The sequence below is a fragment of the Lithobates pipiens genome, unplaced genomic scaffold (assembly GCF_037356315.1).
Source record: "Lithobates pipiens isolate NorthernLeopardFrog02 unplaced genomic scaffold, aLitPip1_a1.2 Scaffold_22, whole genome shotgun sequence".
Lineage (NCBI taxonomy): Eukaryota > Metazoa > Chordata > Amphibia > Anura > Ranidae > Lithobates > Lithobates pipiens.
Window position 1 is genome coordinate 170,006,255 of NW_027507784.1, and position 18,346 is coordinate 170,024,600.

An 18,346-nucleotide genomic window follows, 5' to 3' on the forward strand; every position below is an offset into this window, starting at 1 on the left:
AATTTTTTTTTTTAATTTGACACGGGGTTCCCCTTAATATCCATCTCAGACCTGAAGGGCCTTTTGATTGAATTTAGGGGAACCCCCACGCTTTTTTTTTTTTTTTTTTTTTTTTTAATCAATGAATGAATGAATTGTCGGCTAATACAGAGAACACTCATTGAGTGTTCTCTGTATTACGGAGACCCGACAATTTAGCCGCAAGTGATTTTAAAAGACTTTTTTTCCTGCACAAATGACACTTTGTGCAGCGACAGTTCTAAGCACCAGAAACATGCGCCCCTTCACAGGCATACTATAGATACCCCCCAGCTACGAAATTTAAAGGAATATTACACTTTTATTGTTTCACTTTAATCATTATTAAAATCACTGCTCCTGAAAAAACGGCCGTTTTTAAAACTTTTTTTTGCATTGATCCATGTCCCCTGGGGCAGGACCCAGGTCCCCAAACACTTTTTAGGACAGTAACTTTCATATTACCCTTTAAAATGAGCACTTTAGATTGTGAACGTTCGAGTCCCATAGACTTTAATAGGGTTCTAAAGTTCACACGAAGTTTAGGTCTGTTCGCAGGTTCTGGTGCGAACCGAACAGGGGGGTGTTCGGCTCATCCCTACTCCAGAAGAAGCCCATGATTTAGCGTGAAACTAGTCGAGCACGCCTATGTGCCTATGAAAACAGAACTGATATTTCCTGAGCTGGATTCTGTTACCCATTATCAACCACTATAGGATTGTACCTATTCAGGTTACCTGTGCATGTTTTTGTATTGGGGCAACTGCCACACTCAGTACTTCTCCGCCTGACCAGTTTTGTCTATTGAGCCCGCAAGCACTCTGGACAGCTGACGGACCTTTGAGAACTTCTTTTAGTCAGATTCGCAGATGTAGGTTTTTTATAACTGTTCATGTCTATCAAATATGTCATAATAAAATATTTTTGTGATATCCTTTTAAGTATGCCTAAAGTCCATTCTTTACTAAACCCTAAAACCTCTGAACTCTCTCCTTATTGGCTGAGACACAGCAGCTCCCATTGCCAGGGAGGAGGGAGCAGGGAGCAGGACTAAGACACATAGAGGCAGCTTGGGAGTGAGCATGCACAAGTGCCACCAGAGCAAGCAGCTTGATCTGGGGGCAATCTGCAAGGGGGAGGGGCAAATGGGGGGACTGAGAAGAGGAGGATTGCGGCTGCAATAGTTTTGCACAGAGCAGGTAAGTATGATGTGTTTATTATTTTCAAGAAATAAAATTGAGGCTTGAGAACCACTGCAAGTCCATCTAAATGTGCTAGTGCATCTAACACCACCCTCTCCCCAGATTGACAGTGCTGCTGTCCAAGGGTGACTCTATTTATACTTCATTCAGAGTGGAGACACACTAAAGACAGGAAGTGTGTTACTGGCCATATCACCAGATAAAAATAAAGGGGGGGAAAAAGCTAAGTGCAACCACCACATTTGAGGATTGGTACAGTGTAATACAGGCATGTCCAAAGTCTGGCCAGCGGGCCAATCGCGGCCCGCGGTCTGGTTTTGAACGACCCGCCTGGTTATTTAAACATATACATCTTTTGCGCCCCCGGCGATCTCCCAGCGCTGGGGTCACAAAAGATATATAGTCCGGCTACCTCGGAGGGAGGAGGCAGGACGAGTGCCGTGCACACAGGAGGAGAATTTCCTGTTTACACAGCAGCTGTAATAGGAAGTCCCATCTCTGCGATTGGACGACTATTCTGTCCATCAGAGGTGGTGGGACTTTCTCTTAAAGGGGCCGTTGTGTAAACAGGAAATTCTCCTGTAGGATGTCTTTGGCACTCGTCCTGCCCTCCATGGCTGCACTGATGGTAATGGTGGCTGCATTCCTGGCAATTGCAATTGTGGGGCTGCATTCCTGGCAATGGTGAGTGAATTCCTGGCAATGGTGGGTGAATTCCTGGCAATGGTGGCTGCATTCCTGGCAATGGTGGGGCTGCATTTCTAGCAATAGTGGGTGCATTCCTGGCAATGGTGGGGCTGCATTCCTGGCAATGGTGGGTGCATTCCTGGCAATGGTGGGTGAATTCCCGGCAATGGTGGGGCTGCATTCCCAGCAATGGTGGGGCTGCATTCCTGGCAATGGTGGGTGCATTTCTGGCAATGGTGGGTGCATTTCTGGCAATGGTGGCTGCATTTCTGACAATGGTGGGGCTGCATTCCTAGCAGTAGTGGGTGCATTCCCGGCAATGGTGGGGCTGCATTCCGGGCAATAATGGGTGCATTCCTGGCAATGGTGGATGCATTCCCTGCAATGGTGGGGCTGCATTCCCGGCAATGGTGGGTGCATTTCCGGCAATGGTGGGTGCATTCCTGGCAATGGTGGGTGCATTCCTGCCAATGGTGGGGCTGCATTCCTGGCAATGGTGAGTGAATTTCTAGCAATGGTGGGTGCATTCCTGGCAATGGTGGGGCTGCATTCCTGGCAATGGTGAGTGAATTTCTAGCAATGGTGGGGCTGCATTCCTGGCAATGGTGGGTGCATTCCTGGCAATGGTTGGGCTGCATTCCTGGCAATGGTGAGTACATTCCTGGCAATGGTGGGTGCTGCATTCCTAGCAATGGTGGGCGCTGCGTTCCTGGCAATGGTGAGTACATTCCTGGCAATGGTGGGTGCTGCATTCCTAGCAATGGTGGGCGCTGCGTTCCTGGCAATTGTGGGTCTGCAGATGGGCACTGACCCTTATTTTGCTTCACGGTTCTTTATTTACATTTTTTATTTTTATTTTCCTGAAGCTTCCCTCTTAAAGTGAAGGTGTGTGTTATACGCCAATAAATACGGTGTATCCAAATAATACACCTGAGTTCATCTCTTCACCACACACAGCCACAAAGGCAAGAGAATTCTTGTTGGGCAGTGTATTAGTGCTTGGACGAACACACTTAGACCGAATTTTAATGGTTCAAAGAATGTCAGGCAAAATGGTCGGCCCTCGTGCATGTTCAGTTCATCAAATCTGGCCCTCTTTGAAAAAAGTTTGGACATCCCTGGTGTAATATATTATATTTTTGTTTTTTGATTATATACATTTTAGAACTGGATAGGCATAAATGCCAATGCTTTGACAGGGAAAATAGCTATCATATATATATTTAATCTATTCGATGTTTGCCTGCTAGGAGAGGGGCACACTTGTACATTATGGCAAAAGCCCACCCACCACAGCAGACTATATTTCTGCTTTAGGAATTAGAGTTGCCACCTTTTGTTCAAGTCAAACCCGAACACTTTAGAGTAGCATGCCAATTTTTTTTTTATAGTAAAAACTACTACATATATTTTGCTATTAAATGACATTTCTAATCGTATGAAGTTAAAAACAAGAGTCCTCCTTTACATCAGAGCCCACAGAGTTCCCCTTTTTACATCTGAACTCGCAGAGTTCCCTTTCACTGTAAGGGGGGACTCTGCAGACTCTGATGTAAGGGAGAACTCTGGGGACTCTAACATAAGGGATGATCTGGGAACCCTGATGTAAGGGGGAACACTGAGAACTCTGATGTACGGAGAGGACTCTAATGTAAGGGGGAACACTGTGGCCTCTGGTTTAAAGGGGAAATCTGATGTAAGGGGTGCTCTGAGAACCCTGATTTACCTTAGTGTACTCACTCAGAGGCAGGAGAGAGAAGGGGGGAGACTTCAGTCACAGACAGGGATGGATGGTGAGCTCACTCACCCCTTGGCAGTCAGCATCTCTCATCCAGATGTATCTGAGGCTGCTGAATTAAAATTTTTCCGGCCCCATCTTTCCTTTTCTGAGGCACAGCACCGGGAATTGGAGTGTGAGCAGACCCAGAGGGGTAGGGGTGGGGGGAAGAGGTGCTGATCGAGCCCTCTCTCCTCTCCCGTCTATGTGTGTGTTTCGGGGGGGGGGGGGGGGGGGGTTTAGTGCTGGCTTTGAGCAGTGTGAAAGAGTGTAACAGACACTTTCAGCTTAGACAACTGCAGCCAGCAACCTTGCTGGGAAGCCATAGTCCAGTCTAACTAATGTGTCTGGGTTTCAGGCAGTCTGAAACCCGGATGCATGATTCCAAACCCGAACTGTCCAGGTGAATCCTGGACAGGTGACAAACCTATTAGGAATCCAACAGAATGTAAAATACGTTTGTGGCCCATGTGAATTACTTTAAAGCGGAGGTCCACCCTAAAGTGGAGCTTCCGCTCATTGGAACCCTCCCCCCCTCCGGCGCCACAATTGACACCTTTCAGGGGGGAGGGGGGTGCAGATACCTGTACAGTACAGGTATCTGCACCCACTTCCGGCATAGATATCTGCAGAAGGTACGCCCCTTTCCGCAGAATCTACGCCCCTTTCCGAAGGTCCCCCGCTGTCTGCTGGGAAACACACGGATCCCAGAGACAGCGGGGACCATCCTTATTGCGCAGCGCGACTCGCGCATGCGCAGTAGGGAACCGGGAAATGAACCCGCAAGGCTCCACTTCCTGATTCCCATACCCAAGATGGCGGCGGCAGCACCCAAGAGACGATCGAGAGATCGGCTTCGGGTGCCGACATCGCGGGGGCGCGCTGGGAAGGGTAAGTGTCATTAAAAGTCAGCAGCTGCAGTATTTGTAGCTGCTGGCTTTTACAAAAAAAAACGGCGGACTCCCGCTTTAAGCAAACTCTACAATGGCCACCTGCACATCAGCCCTCACAGATATAGACAATAAAGCTCATTTTAGCCCTAACTTGTGTAGGGAGGTGTTCTTTTGTACACTCTCTGTGAGGTTGTTTACATTCATGCCTGGTACCTATCATAGAGTTCTTATTACAAATTCCTGTTAAGAGTTTTTTTTTTTCTGCCCCTGCTTAAAGAGGAAGTAAACCCTGATGGGTTTACTTCTTCTTTGGCTCCCTGCAAAGGAAAAGCATAATGGGCTACTATGCATTGAATAGTAGCCCATTATGTGTCACTTACCTGGCAGGTACCAGCGATGGCGCCGCTGTCCCCTGTAGTACTGAGCGTCCATCTTCTAGGTGTCACTGCTCCGGGCACTCACAGCACCAGAGCAGCAATGACGTCACTGGAGCCGCCACTAACGGCATATCGCCGCTAGCAGCGGCATGCTGCTAACGGCGATAGTGCGTCTGTGCGCCGCTGTCTACAGGGCATGTGCTGTAGACAGCGGTGACTGTCTTTTAGTAAATATCTCCTAAACCGTGTAGGCTTATGAGATATTTCTTGGACCTACAGGTAAGCCTTAATCTAGGCTTACCTGTAGGTCAAAGTGGTTTGTAAGGGTTTACAACCACTTTAAGGGTCAGGAGACCCCTTAAGGCTATATACAGTGCCTTGCGAAAGTATTCGGCCCCCTTGAACTTTTTAACCTTTTGCCACATTTCAGGCTTCAAACATAAAGATATAAATTTTCTATTTTTTGTGAAGAATCACCAACAAGTGGGACACAATTGTGAAGTGGAACGAAATCTATTGGATTTTTGAAACTTTTTTAACTAATAAAAAAATGAAAAGTGGGGCGTGCAAAATTATTTGGCCCCCTTGCGTTAATACTTTGTAGAGCCACCTTTTGCTGCGATTACAGAGGATGAGGCGGATAAAGACGGTTTAGTAAGCCAGTCCACCACCTCCTCTTCATGCTGTGGCTGGAGGCAACATCACTAAACAGAGGAAATGATGCCCTGTCTGAGGAATGACCCCTGTCCTGCCTGTGGACACATGCTGACCCCCTTACACTGCCATGGGAACATCTGCCTCTCCTTGCTGTCCTCCCATACATGGAGGGGGAGGGGGGTGCTTATTAACAAAATGTAATAAAGATGTGTAAATGTGGATGTGGATGCACTTTAATCAATAGAAAGTGGTGTTTGGTGCACTTTAATTTGAGTATTCACTACAGACACACTGCACAGATACACTATAATACAGTGCCTTGCGAAAGTATTCGGCCCCCTTGAACTTTTCAACCTTTTACCACATTTCAGGCTTCAAACATAAAGATATAAAATTTTTATTTTTTGTGAAGAATCACCAACAAGTGGGACACAATTGTGAAGTGGAACGAAATCTATTGGATTTTTGAAACTTTTTTAACTAATAAAAAAATGAAAAGTGGGGCGTGCAAAATTATTCGGCCCCCTTGCGTTAATACTTTGTAGAGCCACCTTTTGCTGCGATTACAGCTGCAAGTCGCTTGGGGTATGTCTCTATCAGTTTTGCACATCGAGAGACTGAAATTCTTGCCCATTCTTCCTTGCAAAACAGCTCGAGCTCAGTGAGGTTGGATGGAGAGCGTTTGTGAACAGCAGTTTTCAGCTCTTTCCACAGATTCTCGATTGGATTCAGGTCTGGACTTTGACTTGGCCATTCTAACACCTGGATACATTTATTTGTGAACCATTCCTTTGTAGATTTTGCTGTATGTTTGGGATCATTGTCTTGTTGGAAGATAAATCTCCATCCCAGTTTCAGGTCTTTTGCAGACTCCAACAGGTTTTCATCCAGAATGGTCCTGTATTTGGTTGCATCCATCTTCTCCTCAATTTTAACCATCTTCCCTGTCCCTGCTGAAGAAAAGCAGGCCCAAACCATGATGCTGCCACCACCATGTTTGACAGTGGGGATGGTGTGCTGAGGGTGATGAGCTGTGCTGCTTTTACGCCAAACATATCGTTTTGCATTGTGGGCAAAAAGTTTGATTTTGGTTTCATCTGACCAGAGCACCTTCTTCCACATGTTTGGTGTGTCTCCCAGGTGGCTTGTGGCAAACTTTAGATGAGACTTTTTATGGATATCTTTGAGAAATGGCTTTCTTCTTGCCACTTTTCCATAAAGGCCAGATTTGTGCAGTGTACGACTGATTGTTGTCCTATGGACAGACTCTCCCACCTCAGCTGTAGTTCTCTGCAGTTCATCCAGAGTGATCATGGGCCTCTTGGCTGCATCTCTGATCAGTCTTCTCCTTGTCTGAGCTGAAAGTTTAGAGGGACGGCCAGGTCTTGGTAGATTTGCAGTGGTCTGATACTCCTTCCATTTCAAAATGATCGCTTGCACAGTGCTCCTTGGGATGTTTAAAGCTTGGGAAATCTTTTTGTATCCAAATCCGGTGTTCCTTGGTCTTCATGATGCTCTCTGCGCTTTCAACAGAGCCCTGAGGCTCGGTTCACACAGGGGGGACACGACTTCCAGGACGACTTTGTGAGGCAACGTGGAGATGACTTGAACACGACTTAGACACGACCTGGGGCGACTTACAACACAACTTTGAAGTCGCCCCGGGCCAGGCGACTTTTGCCGTGGCCAATCAGAGAATGAGCTCTGAAGGGGGAACTCCACACCAAATTTATGAAAAAAAATTGGCGTGGGTTCCCCCTCCGAGAGCATACCAGGCCCTTAGGTCTGGTATGGATTCTAAGGGGAACCCCCTACGCCGAAAAAACGGTGTGGGGTCCCCCCCAGATCCATACCAGACCCTTATCCGAGCATGCTACCCGGCAGGCCAGGAAAGGGGGTGGGGACGAACGAGCGCCCCCCCCCTGAGCCGTACCAGGCCGTGTGCCCTCAACATGGGGGGTGCCTTGGGGAAAGGGGGGGCCGCGCAGCCCCCCCACCCCAAAGCACCTTGTCCCCATGTTGATGAGGACAAGGGCCTCTTCCCAACAACCCTGGCCGTTGGTTGTCGGGGTCTGCAGGCGGGGGGCTTATCGGAATCCGGGAGCCCCCTTTAATAAGGGGGCCCCCAGATACCGGCCCCCCACCCTATGTGAAATGAGTATGGGGTACAACGTACCCCTACCCATTCACCTGTGAAAAAAATGTAAAAAAAAACACAACACAGGGTTAAAATAGTTTATTGCACAGCTCCGGGGGTCTTCCGTCTTCGGGGGTCTTCTCGCCGGACTCCTCCGCTATCTTCTGCTAGCTCTTTTGCTAGCGGAGGAGCCCGGCTTTCTTCCTCGCCGCCGCCGCCCTCTTCTTCCGACTTCAGGGGTCTTGTCCCCCTCTTCGGTTCTTCTTGCCGGGCCACCGCTTCTTCTTTCAGCTCTTTTACTAGCGGTGGCCCGGTCTTCTGTCGCCACCGCCGCCACCGCCTTCCATTGTTCTTCTTCTTCTGGAGATGTTGACTCGACGCTCTCTCCGGCCGCAATGCCAGGCACGAGGTGCGCGGCGACTTATATAGGGACAAGGGGCGGGGTCGCCGGTTGATGTCACATGGCGTCACGATGTCACAGTCCCGGAGGATGCTGGGACTGTGACATCGTAAGGGGCGGGGTCACCATGTGACATCAACCGGCGACCCCGCCCCTTGTCCCTATATAATTCGCCGCACACCTCGTACCTGGCATTGGGGCCGGAGAGAGCGTTGAGTCAACATCTCCAGAAGAAGAAGAAGAAGAACAACAACAACGGAAGGCGGCGGTGGCGGCGACAGAAGACCGGGCCACCGCTATTAAAAGAGCTGGAAGAAGAAGCGGTGGCCCGGCAAGAAGAACCGAAGAGGGGGACAAGACCCCCGAAGTCGGAAGAAGAGGGCGGCGGCGAGGAAGAAAGCCGGGCTCCTCCGCTAGCAAAAGAGCTAGCAGAAGATAGCGGAGGAGTCTGGCGAGAAGACCCCCGAAGACGGAAGACCCCTGGAGCTGTGCAATAAACTATTTTAACCCTGTGTTGTGTTTTTTTTTACATTTTTTTCACAGGTGAATGGGTAGGGGTTTACGTTGTACCCCATACTCATTCACATGGGGGGGCCGGTATCCGGGGGCCCCCTTATTAAAGGGGGCTCCCGGATTCCAATAAGCCCCCCGCCCGCAGACCCCGACAACCAACGGCCAGGGTTGTTGGGAAGAGGCCCTTGTCCTCATCAACATGGGTGCCATGTTGAGGGTACGGCTCAGGGGGGGGGGCGTTCGCTCGTCCCTACCCCCTTTCCTGGCCGGCCGGGTAGCTTGCTCGGATAAGGGTCTGGTATGGATCTGGGGGGACTCCACGCCGTTTTTTCAGCATAGGGGGTTCCCCTTAGAATCCATACCAGACCTAAGGGCCTGGTATGCTCTCGGAGGGGGGACCCACGCCAAATTTTTTTCAGAAATTTGGCGTGGAGTTCCCCCTTCAGAGCTAATAATTCTGTCAAAGTCGCCTCCGTATAGACGGAGATCCGACTTGGAGGCGACCTCCATTGAAATCAATGGGTACCAGTCGCCTACAAGTCGGATTGAAGTAGTACAGGAACTTCTTCTGAAGTCGGAGCGACTTCAGTAGCGTGCATTAAGACGGCTCTCATTCACTTACATTGATTTTTAAATGTTGTCCGACCTGAGGCGACTAGGGGCGACCTCAAGTCGGATCTGAGTCGCCCCTGTGTGAACCGAGCCTGAGACTATCACAGAGCAGGTGCATTTATACAGAGACTTTGATGACACACAGGTGGATTCTATTTATCACCATCAGTCATTTAGGACAACACTGAATCATTCAGAGATCCTCACTGAACTTCTGGAGTGAGTTTGCTGCACTGAAAGTAAAGGGGCCGAATAATTTTGCACGCACCACTTTTCAGTTTTTTATTTGCTAAAAAAGTTTAAAATATCCAATAGATTTCGTTCCACTTCACAATTGTGTCCCACTTGTTGGTGATTCTTCACAAAAAATTAAAATGTTATATCTTTATGTTTGAAGCCTGAAATGTGGCAAAAGGTTAAAAAGTTCAATGGGGCCGAATACTTTCGCAAGGCACTGTATATGGATGTCTTACAGGAAGTGAGGAGGGAGAGAGAGAGGCTAGCCACATGGTCTGCAAGTCAGAAGGTGCTGTATCCATCCATCCAGGCTGAAAAGGGACAATAGCAAGTGTTACTGTACTGTGTAGCTCACTGTTTGTTATATTACTGTCACTCCTTTGTGAGAAATCAGAGATTGCTGTTAGAGGCTTCTCTGATTCACTGAAACTTTCTATTTGCATACATCACTTCATTATTTAAAGTAACATTCTCCCTTTTTGGTCTGGGGGATTCCTAGCAAGTATTAGCCTAGGGAATGTTAAATGGCTCAGGGTAGCGACAGGATAGGCGTCTGACGGCAATTTACATAGGTAGCGGTCCTATAGGCAATGATAGCTTATAGTCAGGTTAGGGACCAAGAGATAGGCTAGATAGGCCTGATTTGCCTTGCAAGTGGCGCGTTCCAGACTTCTTCGCCATCGGTGTATTCGCCTGTACAAGCGTCCTCTGGAAGCCACCACTCCACAGATGTGTCAGTGTTCATCGTCTCAAGCCGGATTGTGTTACGCCTTGCAAGCCAGCCCATCAGGGGCCCCTGCAACTGAACTGTGTCACAGGGCCTAATTGGAGGTATTGGTGTTAAAGGCCTTTAGTTATATATCTGAAGATTACATTATATATATAAAAAAAAAAAAAAAATATATATATATATATATATATATATATATATATATATATATATATATATATATATATATATACACATGCACACACACATACTGTTCTTCTCAGACATATGACCATTCTTCCTGTTATTGCTTTGATTGTATGTAATACCATCACTTTATGATATATAAAGTTACAAAAATCACCTGCTGGTATGTCTGCATATCTTTACTCTTACGCCATGTACACACGGACGGACTTTGACTGCAAAGGTCCGACTGAACAAATCCGTCGGACAATTTGACCGTGTGTGGGCTTCATTGGACCTTTGCTGTCGAAAAATCAGATGGACTTTAGATTTAGAACATGTTTCAAATCTTTCCAATGGACTTGAGTCCGGTCAAAAAAATCCATTCGTGTGTATGCTAGTCCGACGGACGAAAACCGACACTAGGGCAGCTATTGGCTACTGGCTAGGAACGTCCTTATTCTAGTCCAGTTGTACGTCATCACGTTCAAATCCATCGGACTTTGGTGTGATTGTGTGTAGACAAGTTCGATTCGAAGCAAGTCCGTCGAAAAGTCAGACGGAATTCAGTCCATCGAAAATTCCCGTCGTGTGTACAAGGCATTAGAAATCCCACTTGACTGTGTAAATGTGCGTTAACGCTAGGAGCGTTTATGCATTTCCATGGCTATGACGCATTTACAAGCATCAAGCATTTTTTTCTGCCAAAACACCGCCGCCAGAGGAAGGGGCATCTAGGTGACATAGCAAAATGTCCAGTGTGCATGAGACCTAAAAAGTACATGAGTTTTTTTGATGCAGAATTGTCCAATTTTGGTCCCTATAGACTTCAAAGGGTGCACCTGAAAAATGCACAATGTGTTTTTAACATAATTTCTTGTCCCTCTTTCTCTTCATAACTAGCTTTCTATTGGTTAAAACAAAAATGCTCAGGACAGAAAAAAAGTTTATACAAATGTGCATAAATCACTCTTCAAAAACACTTGACCTTACTTGTACCTTACTGGATTGGCTAGCAAAGGAGCAATGCTATAGAACCAGGTAAGTGCTGGTGAGCTGCCAACAGTGTCAGGATTGCTATTGTGACATGACCTTCAGACTGATCTCAAGTCGGGTTTTCATGTCCATACGGATACTATGTATTGTTTTAAAAATTACCTGAACAGAAATTTGTGGCTCTGACAACTGGGTATTTTCTGTGGGTGCAGATGGCATAATCCTCCTCGGCAGTTCTTTAATGACAAAAAAATTAAATTATCACTGACATTTCTAACTTTATTTTTTTATTATGTTTTTCATATTACATTTTCAGTACTCACACCACCTGAAATTTGAACGAAGTCCAGAGTGGGAGAGTAATGTGCCAAGTCTACAAAAAGCTAGTTCATAGCTCATTATGGTCATCCTATTGCAGTCAACGCCCTGACTTAGGCCGCGTACACACGGGCGGACTATCCGTCCAACTAAGTCCGTCAGACAATCCGACAGACAGTCCGTCCTACTTTTGAATGAACGGACTTGACCACACACGACGAACAGACAGTCCGCTGAAAGCTTGCGCGATGACGTGTACAGCACGTACGACGGGACTAGAAATACGACGTCCAATACACTGCAATGCAACCTTCGGCCGTGTAAATCCTTTCTGAGCATGCGCCATACTTAGTCCGTCGAACTAGCCTACTCACGAGCGGACTGTCCGCTGAAACCAAGTTTGGACGGACAATATTACGGAAATTCCGAAAGACTTAGTCCGCCAGACTGTCCGCTGAAAAAGTCCGCTGAAGCCCACACACGAGCGGATTGTCCGCTGAAACACGTTTCAGCGGACTAAGTTGGACGGACAATCCTCTCGTGTGTACGCGGCCTTACAGACAGATGTGTCCTAAGATGTGTAATGGGTTTGCTGGTTCCATACAGGTTAGACGACTGGAATAAAACACTGCCTGTCAAGCTTTTCAATTCAATGGTGCCATGCCGCAACCATGAGCCAAATTGATTGTCTCTAATTTTCCAATTAGAAACTGTCATTTGGCAAAAACAAGACTTTCAGAAGGTGGCAAGATCACCTTCTGAAGCGCCTGATAGTGACTGTTTAGCCACACTCTGAAAATCAATTCAGTGCGGACCACTTTTCAGAGTATAGGCTAGTGTAAGCCTAGCCTAAGGGCTCACTTACATGAGGTTTGCTCTCTGAAGAGCGATCTGCAGTGAATCTCATTTCAGAAGGTGTTTGAGAGGCATTGAAGAGGCGTTATGTCACGGGGAGAATATGGAGGTGACACATTCAGTTGAATTGGTTGCCTTTAGTGTGCAGAAGAGATCATTTTGGCCACCCTGAGATGAAAAGCATCATGGCCATGGCATGTGTACACAGGAGGGCATGCTGCCAAGCAGTTGGGGGTGGTAAAAGTGCAGCTCAACTGCATGCTTTTAACCCCCCAACTACATGTGTGGACATAGCCTTAGAGGAGTGGTCTCCAAGCTATGGCACTTTGCTTGCTTTTATGCAGCCCTTGGGGCACTATTCATCCCACTGATATGGTGCACTATTCCTCCTAATGACACCAACAATGATGTACCATTCCTTCCACTGAAAACCAATGGTGGGGCACTACTCCTGCCATTGACACCAATGATGGTGCACTATTCCTCTTGTCGCCACCAATGATGGAGCACTATTCATCCCACTGACACCAATGATGGAGCACTATTCCTCCCACTAACACCAATGATGGTGCTCTATTCCTGCTACTGACACTAGTGATGGAACACTATTTCTCCCACTGACATACACATTGGAGCACTATTCCTTTCACTGACGCCAACAATGGGGCATAATGACCACAGATACCATGTTGTTTTTTTACTCCCACTGACCACCTACCTGAGACATTGTTTACTCCCACTGATGCTAGGACATTTTCTTCTCCCTATGGGCACAGTTCGGCCACCATAAAGTCTAAAGGACATTAAACCATTTGGAGACCCCTGCCTTAAAGTGCTGAACTTTTTACACAGTACAGTGGGCACACTTTTCCTAGTCTGCTTACTGCTTCATAAAAACAGAAAACACAGAGGTACTGCGATCTGCAAAATGCAAATGCTCCTATTTCACAATGTCATGAATGGCTACTTTATCAACAGCAACATGTATTTCAATTTGATTTTTTTTGTACGTTTGGAAAGTAATATGCCAAGTCACCCTACCTTTGTATTCCTTATACTGGTTTATTTTTTTTAGAAGATCCTGGGAAACATTGCAGAACACCTTCTCCAGAGCTTCTAAATTATCCTCTGTTATTACTTCAGTCTTATCCAGGTAGCACAAAATATCCAAAAAATTCTGAAAGATACCATGTTTATCAAAAACAATACAATCATTTTTGTACCAAAGCAAGGCATCGAAAGTATATAAACACTATCACCTACATTTCAATAATGTACTGCACAAAGAGGTAGTCCCATGCAATCTTAGTGTAAAATCATGCAAACATTTTCGTACAACAGAATACAACTTCAGAAGTGATGTCATGTGTTGAATAGTTTTGTATGTATTCTTTCATTTCTGAGCATGCGTAGTTTTGCTCTTACGATTTTTTTCCAGTGAAAACGGTACTAATTAAATGAAAATCGGACGTTATGTTCAAATTTTATAGTCTACACGTCTAGCTTTTGTGGGACGAAAAAGCAAAATTGGATGTTGAAAGCACTGTATTAATGATCCGAAAGTTGGCAGATCATTCATCGGACAAAATTTTACTTTATTTTCATATCCTGTGTACGGGACTTGAAGCTGGATACACACGATCCAATTTTCTTTAGTTTTTTTTCCTTTAGATTTACCAAAACCATATAATATGCGGTCAAACTTAAACCCTTTCAATTTGTATGCATTATCAATTTGTATGCAGATCGATCCACCGCTGAGCAAAGCGGAGTCTGCCGGGCGGATCACATGTGTGAAAGGAGGGTTATAACCCCTGTCGGATCTTTTTTCGCCATCTGTGTTCCATTGCAGAGATTTCCCTTCACCTCCTGTCCCATGGCCAAACAGGAAGTGAGAGGAAATCCCTGCAAAGTAAGGGATGTCCTTGGGGACCTCCAGTGTCCCCATTGGAAGATTTCCCCTCTATTACTTTTTTAGGGATAACCTGAAACTTGGGATTTTCTTTTACTTTCACTTTCAATGATAATGGTAAACAGGACAAATAGAAAGGGTGAATTTCCCTAATGGGAGCACAGACAGCAATAAAGACTGACAGGTGTTCTAATCCCTCCCCACTGTATCCAAAACTTAAAAAAAACAAAAAAAAAGGTTTGCTTTTAGTTATACTCTAATTTCTGTTTATGTCCCTGTTGTGGAGATTATCATTGAAAGTGAAAGAAAATCCCCAATTTTGGGTTGTCACCAGAACAGGAAAAAAGGAAAAAATGCTAATGGGGGCACCAATTTGGTGACCTTGGTGACAACCAGGGATTCCCTCACTTTGGGGATATTTCACTTTCTCTATTGGCTATGGGATGGGAAGTGAAGGAAATTCTCCTCAATGGGACACAGATGGCAAAAAAAACCTGAAAAAAGTTTTGTCTTTAACTCTACTTTAACCACTTCCCGACCAGCGCACGACGATGTACGTCGACAGAATGGCACGGGCAGGCATATTGGCATACATGTACGTCCAATATTCGTTGCCGCCGTGCCATCGGGAGCGCGCCGCCGGCGGCGCGCTCCCGTGCTGGTCGGGACCCCCGTGAGTCCGGTCGCGGGACCCGCGGACTCGATCGCCGCGGGCATCCCCGCGATCGTCTCACGGAGCGGCCGAATGGAGGAAATGCTGTATAAACAACATTTTTCCATTCTGCCTAGCAACTAGTGACGCTGATCTTTGCTCCATGTGATTGGAGCAGAGATCAGTGTACACTAAATGAAAGCCCAACCCCCCCACAGTTAGTAACACACCCCTAGGAACACTTAACCCCTACACTGCCACCCACTGGTTAACCCTTTCACTGCCAGTGTCATTTACACAGGAATCACTGCATTTATATAGCAGTGATTACTGTATAAATGACAATGGTCCCAAAAATGTGTCAAAAATGTCCGATGTGTCCCCCACAATGTCGCAGTCACAATAAAAATCGCAGATCGCCGCCATTACTAGTAAAAAAAAAAAAATAATAAAAAATTAATAAAAATGCTATAAAACTATCCCTATTTTGTAAACGCTATAACTTTTGCGCAAACCAATCAATAATCGCTTATTGCGATTTTTTTTACCAAAAATATGTAGAAGAATACGTATCGGCCTAAACTGAGGGAAAAAAATGTTTTTTTATATATTTTTGGGGGATATTTATTATTACAAAAAGTAAAAAATAATGCGTTTTTTTCAAAATTATCGCTCTATTTTTGTTTATAGCGCAAAAAATAAAAACCGCAGGGGTGATCAAATACCACCAAAAGAAAGCTCTATTTGTGGGAAAAAAAGGACGTTAATTTTGTTTGGGAGCCATGTCGCACGACCGCGCAATTGTCAGTTAAAGCGACGCAGTGCCGAATCGCAAAAAGTGGTCTGGTCTTTGACCAGCAAATTGGTCCGGTCTGAAAGTGGTTAATCTTTGCCCTGGATGTACCTACATAGTGGAACCCAATACACTTCTATGTAGCCAAAGAGCTGCACAGGAGATGATCCTATGGAGGTTTATATTATTTAGATTTGCTGCACAGGTGAAACAAAGTGAATAACATTTCAACTGGAAGATCTGAAGACTCCTGTAAGTGTTCCACATTAGGGATGAGCCGAATACCCCCCCCCCCCCCCAAAGCAGAAAATGCGAACAAGCAAAAAATTTGTTCAACCACCGGAACACCATTAAAGTCTTAAAAATTGAAGTTTTTTTGGGAGCAGTGATAAAAGTGAAATATTCCTTTACATTTTGTACCTGGGGGGTGTCTATAGTATAGCCTGTAAAGTGGCACATTTTTCCCATGTTTAGAACAGTCCTTGCACAAAATGACATTTCTAAAGGAAAAAAAGTAATTTAAAAATACTCACAGCTATAATGAATTGTCTATGAGAGAAAACAAAAGTCCTAATTTTAAAGGCTTATATTCATGGTATTGCCATAAAAAGTGTTTGGGGAAACGGGTCCTGCCCCAGGGGACATGTATCAATACAAAAAAAAGTTTTTAAAAATGGCAGTTTTTTCTGGAGCAGTGATTTTAATAATGCTTAAAGTGAAACAAGAAGTGAAATATTCCTTTACATTTAGTACCTGGGGGGTGTCTATTGTATGCCTGTAAAGTGACACATTTTTCTCCATTTTTAGAACAGTCCCTGCACAAAATGAAATTTCTAAAGGAAAAAAGTAATTTAAAAGTACTAGCGGCTATAATGAATTGTCGGGTCCTGGCAATACAGATAAAAGTCATTGAAAAAAAACGTCATGGGATCCCCCCCCCCCCGTCCATTACCAGGCCCTTTGGGTCTGGTATGAATATTAAGGGGAACCCCAAACCAAACTCAAACAAAAAAAATTGTGTGGGGGTCCCCCCAAATTCCATATCAGGCCCTTCAGGTCTGGTATAGATAATAAGGGGAACCCTGTGCCAAAATGTAAAAAAAAAAATGACGTGGGGTCCACCAAAAATCCATACCAGACTCTTATCCGAGAAAGCAACTTGGTAGGCCGCAGGAAAAAAAGGGGGGACAAGAGAGCGCCCCCCCCCCCTCCTGAACTGTACCAGACCACATGCCCTCAACATGGGGAAGGTGCTTTGGGGTAGCCCCCCAAAGCACCTTGTCCCCATGTTGATGGGGACAAGGGCCTCATCCCCACAACTCTTGCCCGGTGGTTGTGGGGGTCTGCGGGCGGGGGGCCCCCAGATCCGGTCCCCCCATTTCACAAAAAAAGTGTCAAGATGTTAAAAAAACAAGACGCAACTTTGGACAAGTCCTTTATTAAAAAAATGTATTAATTAAAATGTCCCACGAAGTCCATTCCTCTTCTTCTATGGCTCCGCCGACGGACGTAAAATAAAATAAATTTAAAAAAAACTGCCTCCGGTCCACTTCCATGGGAGGCACCCGCCGTCTGATGCGTCCTCACAGGTGACAGTCCTTATATAACTGAGGGCGAGGCCACACTGTGACATAACCGAGTGACCCGCCCCCTCTGATGCCACAGGGAAGCCATTGGGAAGTCCCTGTGCGTCAGAGGGGGCGGGGTCATCTGGGTACGTGACCGCATGGCCCCGCCTTCGATTATATAAGAACTGTCACCTGTGAGGACGTGTCAGACGGCGGGTGCCTCCGTGGAGACGGATCGGGGGTGGGGGTTTTTTTTTTTTCGGTCCGTCGGTGGAGTCATAGAAGAAGATGAATGGACTTCGTGGGACATTTTTACTTTTTTATTTTTTAATAAAGGACTTGTCCCAAGTTGTGTCTTGTTTTTTTGTAACATTTTGACAATTTTTTTGTGAAATGGTACGGGTACATTGTACCTGTTACTATTTCAAACAGGGGGAGGATGGGATCTGGGGGTCCCCTTCTTTAAGGGGGCTTCCAGATTCTGATAAGCCCCCCTGCCCACAGACCCCCACAACCACCGGGCAAGGGTTGTGGGGATGAGGGCTTTGTCCCCATCAACATGGGGACAAGGTGCTTTGGGGGCTACCCCAAAGCACCCTCCTCATGTTGAGGGCATGGTTCAGGAGGGGGGGCGCTCTCTCGTCCCCCCTCTTTTGCTGCAGCCTGCCAGGTTGCGTGCTCGGAAAAGATTCTGGATTTTTGGGGGGACCCCCACGCCATTTTCTTTTTAATTTTGGTGCAGGGTTCCCTTTAATATTCATACCAGACCTGAAGGGCCTGGTATGTAATTTAGGGGGACCCCCACAAAATTTTGAAAAAAAATTTGGTTTGGGGTTCCCCTTAATAT

General features: G+C 46.1%; 1 protein-coding gene across 2 annotated transcripts in view; it reads right to left on the minus strand.

The window, feature by feature from the left end:
- CASP10 (caspase 10) overlaps positions 1-18,346 on the minus strand; it is a 119,692-nt gene that overhangs the window by 58,560 nt on the left and 42,786 nt on the right. For both annotated transcript variants that reach the window (XM_077448626.1, XM_077448627.1), the window contains exons 4-5: positions 13,616-13,751; positions 11,564-11,637 (exon numbers count right to left, since the gene is read on the minus strand). In XM_077448626.1, coding sequence (XP_077304752.1) covers positions 11,564-11,637; positions 13,616-13,751 — 210 coding nt within the window. The remainder of the gene's footprint in view (positions 1-11,563; positions 11,638-13,615; positions 13,752-18,346) is intronic.